This window comes from Spea bombifrons, chromosome 13 (assembly GCF_027358695.1).
Source record: "Spea bombifrons isolate aSpeBom1 chromosome 13, aSpeBom1.2.pri, whole genome shotgun sequence".
In the NCBI taxonomy this organism is placed as follows: domain Eukaryota; kingdom Metazoa; phylum Chordata; class Amphibia; order Anura; family Pelobatidae; genus Spea; species Spea bombifrons.
The window spans coordinates 19,162,600-19,170,597 of NC_071099.1; the positions used below are offsets into that span (position 1 = coordinate 19,162,600).

Below are 7,998 nucleotides of genomic sequence, written 5' to 3' on the forward strand. Positions count from 1 at the left end.
GGAGAGTGGTCTTGGTGGATTGGTGAAATGGAGGAATAAGAGGAAGGTCATTTTTAGGACACCACGTCTTGGCTCACCTAGCTGCTAAACCGTATCTTTTCAACGAGCATTAACTGGCACTACGGTGGAACATATTTACCTTTAAGTATTGCTTTTCTGTTTTCTTAATGTAAACACAAGTGTGTCCTGTCCATTCCCAGCAGCTAAACCAATAGACATCTTAGGATGAATCATGTTTGACTTTCCTAAGTTCCTTACGAAGTGGGATGGCAGTACCCAGAAAACCAGTTTAGATTCAAAGTGGTGAGACAAAAAAATGCCAATTACATCTTAAAACGAATAAGTTGTCAGAATATCTCCTAAAGCCATGTGCACCTTGATTTATCTTCACATGCAGAGTTACCTATTCGAGATGTTTACTATATTCCTCCCTGAAAACTGAGGTTTTCCTTAACACAAAATTAAATGCCCCGACAATTCCCATAGGTGGCAGTTCTGTGTGATAATATCGGCCGATTGTGTTGATCACATCGTGATTATTTAGGAGGCAAAAGGCTTGTAAACCTTTAAAAGATCAATGGAAGCAGCATGTAACCTGCTTTTCCAAGCACACAAATAAAGGATAAAAGTGTTTTTGATGTCTGCGAGCACACAAATCCCATCCTGTCTGCGGGGCATGGACAGTTTGGAATATAAATACAGACCTCACATGCAACATTCTGAAACCCCTATTCAGTTTTAAATTGTGAGAGTTTTGTTGGCTTTTGTTATGGTCAAGATCAGACAAAAAATACAAGGATGTGTTCCTTGTAACCAAGCAGGTCTGATCACCACATGCTAGACTGGAGCCCGGATTAATTTGAATTGATACATTCGTTCTCTTTACTATGGCAATGTTCTCAAAATATTTAGAATACATATAGCAACTAATTCTTAAATGTATAACTGAAAATCTAAAATGGTCACCACCAACTACTTAGACATCGTGCCATATGATTTATTAATGGATGATACCGATTTACCCATAATACGCAGCTGCTGAATATGATGGCGCTATATCAATGAATATGAAATAATCGGTTATTGCTAGGCCAGATTTTATCTTGGCAGAGAAATCATTTGTATTTTAATTCGTATGCAGTTCTTAAACATGAATTTCAAAAGCCTAAAATTAGATAGATGAATTTATCTTTAGTCAAGGAGATAAAAAAGAGACTTATTAAGTAGTATAAACAAACCCGGTTTTCTTTATTTTTATTTCTCCATAGAAACGTAATCTGTACTACCAAATGGTTTAACATATATAAGAACAATTTGCACACTTTGACATATTATAGAATTTAATCTGACTCTCCCTTTAAATTAATATATTATAACATCCTATAGCGCATCTAACACACCTTACTGATCTCTTACAAGCACTGGTGTTAAATGGCATCTATACATTCCCATTACGCTGAATTCCAATACCAATTAGTTCAGCAGTAGTGCAAACCTTTATTTTTCTTCATATGAAAGGTATCATTTGTATTAAAAGGCCCTAATCTTTTTATCACACACCGATACCTTTCACACTGCATAACATATATATAAATGTGGACCCACATTGAGGACATATGACCTGATTTATTGTGTAGACCAAAAAATAGAAGTGTCTCAACGTGCTGCTCTCCCCAAAACAGGGTGTCCCTGAGAGTAATCAACGAGTTCTTTTTGTTTTTGATCAGTTGATACAAAGGTGACTTTGTAAAATATTTTCTCCTTTAGTTATATAAATAAGAAGACATTTGTAGAACAAAATAAACTATATACAAAATCTGGGTAAACCTTTAAGTGTCACTTGTCCGTTTAAAAACTCTTCTATACTGAGTTTGGAGAGGCGTCAGGTGAAGTGGAACTAGAAAGGTCTGATACCTCACTGCCCTCCTTTAGTGACCCCTGTATGATACAAGGGGCCAGACCTTCCTTCTCTCTCTTCTTCTGCTTCATCCTTCGGTTCTGGAACCAGATCTTCACCTGGGTTTCGTTGAGTTCCAGAGTGGCCGCTATCTCCACCCGCCTGGCTCTGGTCAGGTACTTGTTAAAGTGGAACTCCTTTTCCAGTTCGGTCAGCTGCTTGGTGGTGAAATTGGTTCTGATGCTGTTCTGCTGGGTGCTTAAACCATAGTCTGCTGATTTAGCTGTTGACAAAGTAAAATCACACATTAATTACCATTCATTCAAAACTTGTTTTTAATATTTTGGATGACGGTGTTATTCTGCTTGATATGCATTAGATATTGCACATTTACACTTGCCATTTGTAACCCAAAATTCTTTAATCTGTTTCATAGAGTCATGTACCCTGTGTTCGACAAAATGTCGCCCCTTATCAGTCAAAACGAATAAATATCTGTCTATGATGGGAATACACATTTTCCAATCCGGTGTAGGTTTCTGAAATATCCAGCTAATAAATGATGCTGTAATTTCTTCTGAAGGTTCTGGTGACTTTAGTTTTTAATGTTTCTTATATTGTAAGACACTATACATGAATCGGTTACATGAATCGTCTTAACACGATTGAAAGTAAAACACTAACTCTTCAAACGCACAATATTTTAGTTTTATAACACGTCCCAGTGATTGCTGTTAATACTCTCCCCACTATTCATTCTGTACAGCTTGATAATTATTAATGCTGTAATTATAGTCTGTGTTAAAACTTTCTATACAATTTTCGTAGTAAAAATAAATAAACAGTAATGGTGTGTGTAACCATAGCTCGCAGATTTGTTTTCTTCTGTTAACACTTACAGAGAAATGGTTTATTATGGCAAACAGAAACCCTTACTGACATGTGGGATCAGATAGGATTAATTGCTTTTTAATGCTCTTCACCCACAAACAGATACATTGTGAACTTGAGGCCTGACTGTAGCAAAGGCAATAAGCTCATCATAATGTGGAGGAACTGCTACTTACTGGTTTTTGGTGGGTTTCTCTTCACTTTCATCCAGTCAAACGTGTTGGAGGCTTGCTGTTCAGTTTGGCAGGAGAAGTCCTTTTCCTCATGGAGTGCTTGGGGTTGGTGGTTATATGATTGCAACAACCCTTGATGCTCTTGCCCATATGGATGCTGGTGATAATGAGTGGAGCCTGCCACTCCTCCACAGTAACCTTCAGTCAAAGGGCCGGTGTTGGAACCTGTGTTGGCAGTATATTGGGACTGTGGAAAGTAGACTCCATCTGGCTCTTGGCCCATATAGACCTGGTGCCCATAACTTTGACTGCAGGACTGTGGAGTGTAGGTTGGTATGGAATTGGTGTAAGGGAGAGTAGCGCTAGAGGGATGGTGATGATGATAGTTGTGACTCTGCTGATGGAGATGGTTTGGAATAGCACCAGTTCCTCCTACCATAAATCTTCCATCACCGTTATAAATGTCAGTTGTGCCTGGACAGGCTGGAAAGGAAGGTGTCCCTTGGTCCAAATGATGGTATCCTCTGGGTGAGTAGGCGCTAGTCCCACGGTTACAAATTGCATACTCCAGAAATGAGCCCATTCTAGTATTGTCCATCTGCCAGCGATGGAGGAGGGTCAACCTGTTTCAGGGGGATTCCTTCTGCCCTACAACCTTTAGGTAGTATGTCAAAGCTGTAAACTTTCATCCATGGATTGCCAGGCTTCAAACCCTCTGTCCCTCACAGAAAGGACACGTGATTCTCTGGGGACCAATCGCTGAAGACCTCCTGAAGCTTGTCAGATATCTTGCCCCATCCATCATGCCCTGTGACATTTGCATGACAAAGAAACTTCAATCAAACCCAGCCCATCAATCTGATAACGACACGTTAGCGTCAGAATCTTTCTTCAGAGCCTCTAAAGAAAAACTTGGAATTATTCAGGACTTTTTTAAGTGTTAAAAGACCTCAAGCAAAAGGGAAAAAATGTGCCAAATTGGATGAGAACTTTGTTTTTAATCTAAAGAGTTTTTCCTGGAGCTCCATCTGGCAGTGTGAGGAAGGACCTCTTTTCAAATATGCGTTTTTTTCCTCTCTTTTCATTCTGATAAGGAACATACCAGATTATATTTAGAATCCCTCTGTTCTACACTTCCAAATGGAATAAAATGTAATTAAGTAAATATAAATAAATATGCATACTGTGTTATATTAATCTAGTCATGTTACAGCCATCTTACAAAACTCCAGCAAACATTATGATTGATTGTATTTGTATGGTGTATGGATCCTCATTGTATACAATTTTACATGTATAGGAAATACATACAATGTTGTACAATGTTGGAGTGTAGTAAACACACACAGAAGTGGCCGGTGGATACAGTTCTGTGCATTTCCTCTGCCACCCTTAATTCCTGTGGTTTTTATCCTCATAACCCACTGGGCTTGTGGCATTGAAGTGCCCCAGCTCCTCAAAAGTCTTTGTTAGAGGAAGAGGATTGGGAAATAAGTCTCTCCCACTCAGTATCCGTATTAAAAGAAACAGTTAGGTAAGCAACATTTATTTACTTGTTACAACATGGGAGACAAGAGCCATGTAACAATATAACGCCTACTCTCATTTGTAAAACTTGTCAGAAAACCAACTGGCTTCTATAGACTGGGGACCTCGGACAGAAGTTCATGTTATGTACTTTAGCAGCAACTCTTTCATCTAAATCGCTTTTAATGAACAATTTGTACAAGAGGTTTATAGGTCCCACAGGAACTGCTTTGGGCTGAATTTATGATGGTGAATTATTTCGAGGATTATGCCATTGTGTTAATAATATGATATCGTTTAATATGTGCTTGTGCTATTACATCACAATACTCAGAAAAATATTTGAGTATATATATATATATATATATGTGTGTGTGTGTGTGTGTGTGTGTGTGTAACTGTGTCTGTTCCAAAAGATGTGGGGATTGAATTCAATCTCACTCTAATTTCTAAAATGTCAAGAGGTATTATTTTAGAGACCGCGTAATACATTTATCCCCATGATTGGAAAGTATAAAATACCTCATAACCTTAACCTTGCATTACTATAACGTGCCCAGTCTTCCTCCGTATTCTGGAACCCCTAACTTATTTAGTCATTAAAGAATAAGCATTATATTTCTCTTGATCATTATTATTTATCCATCTGACCATAAGAATGGACCGAACGTTTCACCTGGATGTATGTTTTTGTTTTGTTTTGTCTTTTGTGTGTGTGTTTGGGGGGGAGCGCATTTTGTTGCTGTGCGGTTGTGTAGTTAAAATTTGACATAATTTTCCTTTTGTATATGTCATACTGACAATATTATGACTTCCCAAATGATACTTTGTTACATTCTGTGCGTATTGCTTGCAGGCAGGGAGTTCTGAATGAATTAATGCATTTCTGTCAGTCTGCCAATTTGTGTCTTATTGCCTGGGTCCCGATGAAGCATCATTCCAAAAATGAATGGCTCCTGTAGCTTTTAGTTCTTGTATTGTTCACAGTGTGTCCGTCTATGATACCAGAATTGTGTGGACAAATATTGTTGCTGGCTGTGCTGCATGGTTATTCTGTGTATATTAGTGTCTGCCTTATTTTTTGTGTATTGGTGGCTGTTCTACTGTGTCTATTTGTGGCTGGGTGACCCTGGGTATTTTACTAATGGTATACGACACTGCATGCATTTAGAGATGGATCACTGGCTCTGTGTTACACTTGATATATTTTTGTCTGTCCTTTACTCTGCTTATATTACCCAGCATATTGCTGCTTGTGTGTTTCTCTGTGCCTAATTGGCTGTATATAGTGCTGGTTGCATGCTATTCTGACTGTATGTTACACCATATTACTATGTCAGAGTTAATTCTTGTATGTTACTGGCTATGTTACATTGTGAATGTTACTGGCTGTATTGTACTGTGAAGCAGCATTGCAGGGGATCCAGCTAGAGTCAGACCCCCAGACCCCAGCTGCTATTGCCTATACCCACAATGTGGTCTATTGTGGTGCAGAAGTATGATCTCCCCCTCCAACACACCACACTCTCTTCTTCTGATACTATGCCTGTCTGAGGGACCAGGGAGTTTTATATTGAAGCACAATATCACAGCAGAGACCTGCAAAGGAGCAGTAATAGAGAAATCTGAATGAAAAGAAAGCTCCTACCCATGTCTTCCTGGGCCCCATGAAACAAAATTCTCAAACAGTCCCTTTTTGTGAAACACATATCTCCCTGCTTCTTTCCACCAGTCCACCAATTATGGCATCCACATTATCCCAACCTCTACAGGTAAGAGATGAAATTGTAGTGGGAGTGGTGGTGGTATTGTCCTTCGCCAGAATTAGCCAATATGTATATATATATGCTCTCTATGCCAAGATCTTCTCCGGATGTGATTTTACCATTTAAATGCCACTCATACAACTGACCCATGGACCTTAGGGTAACCCTGACTCTTTTTAAAGACCACATTGCAATTCAAAAGCAGGCTGGCAACGTTGTGTTCAATGGGCTGCTCCTACCAAAACTCAGACAATATCCCTGACTCTTATGCCACAGAGACCTTTCACCAAGTCTTAGCCACCTTACATAAGTCTACTTTCACTCAATTTATCTTCACATGAAATACATTTTAAGGGAATTGTTCCAACTATTCCACTCCATATGGAAGCATCATTGGTATTGAATATCCTTTCTGGAAATATTTTTAAATCTTGTAAAAAATTGCCTCATTCTTATTGAGAATTAATAGAAATTATAGAATGCAAGAGGGGAAAAGGAGGTGACCCTACGAATTAATATTTCCTCAGCGTCCCAAGACAACTAGGATCCAACAAAAGTGTTGGTAGGAGAGGCTAGATGCTTCAACACAAAATGGACTTTACATGAGAGGACATTCTTTAACTTTGATACCGACACCCACTAGTAATATTGTGTCATAAAACTCATAGCATTTTATGACAAAGCAAAGGGGATTGTGGGCAATCACATGAACCTACAGGCCTATGTAGTTTTGGCACCAGCAGCTACAATGCTTTTTTAAAAATACATTTGTCAACAGTTTCACTAGCACCACTTACATATGACGTGTGATATTTACCCACGGTAGGCCTTGTCACCCAACCATTTGTGTATGTTATTTTAAGCAGTTACATAAGATAATATTCTATATACTTTATATATTCAGAGCTTTCTTACTGATTTTAAATGCAATTGTTACCTTTTGTAAACTATTTTAACCCATATGGTTTCCATTCTGGGCATGCAGTACATTCTAGCGGTGAATTTCTACTGAGATGTTTGGATGGGGTCGGTCCCTGGGCGACATATTTCTTGGAAGCACTTGTATTCTATAGTTCTTGATTGGAGTGGATACTGTTTTTCCCACCTTTACATCAATTGTGGATTATATTGTTGTTGTAATGGAGTGCTGTGTTGAAGATGATATTCGCTACGGGAAGCATTTGTTTTATGTGTTTTCATATTTTCACTTAGTCACTTCATTTTTGTTCTTCCCCCATCAGCATTATCTCTCAAAACAGTTCATGTCATTTTAGTCAAAGTTGATACTTTTTATCAGGCCAACAGAGAAAGTGGAGTCACTGGTCTTCAGGGCCTCTCTTCTTCAGTTTGTGAAAAGAGCTCCTGAAAAATGGTGTGACTATTATTTATTTGTTAGCCATATAACATGTATCAGGTTTGACTAAACATCATCTTCTCTTGGACCAATATGGCTATATCCATTTTCCTTATAAAGACTGTTATGAAAGGTGAATTAATGCAATAATACAAATGTTTTCCTGTATCATAGCTCTCACTGACCACAAGCTACTGATAAACAGCTGATATTTACCTCTGTCTCTCCTCCTTTGTTTCATTTTCATTCTCACTCTGTGTGTCTTAGTAGAAGACTTCTGGCTGCAAGTTAAACAAAGAAAGGGAGAGACAGAAAGGATTTACAGTATGTTACAGCTAAGTTCGCTATAATTGCAAATAATTTATTCACTTGTAGAAGAAATGTTCAAGG

At 38.4% G+C, this 7,998-nt stretch overlaps 1 protein-coding gene across 1 annotated transcript; it reads right to left on the reverse strand.

Moving 5' to 3' along the window:
* Positions 1 to 1,860: 1,860 nt before the first annotated feature.
* Positions 1,861 to 3,559, reverse strand: HOXB1 (homeobox B1). The gene is made up of 2 exons (XM_053453120.1): positions 2,965 to 3,559; positions 1,861 to 2,180 (listed from the first exon to the last, which is right to left on the reverse strand). The coding sequence occupies exons 1-2, from the start codon at positions 3,557 to 3,559 to the stop codon at positions 1,861 to 1,863; spliced, it is 915 nt and encodes a 304-aa protein (XP_053309095.1).
* Between the last annotated feature and the right edge of the window lie 4,439 nt (positions 3,560 to 7,998).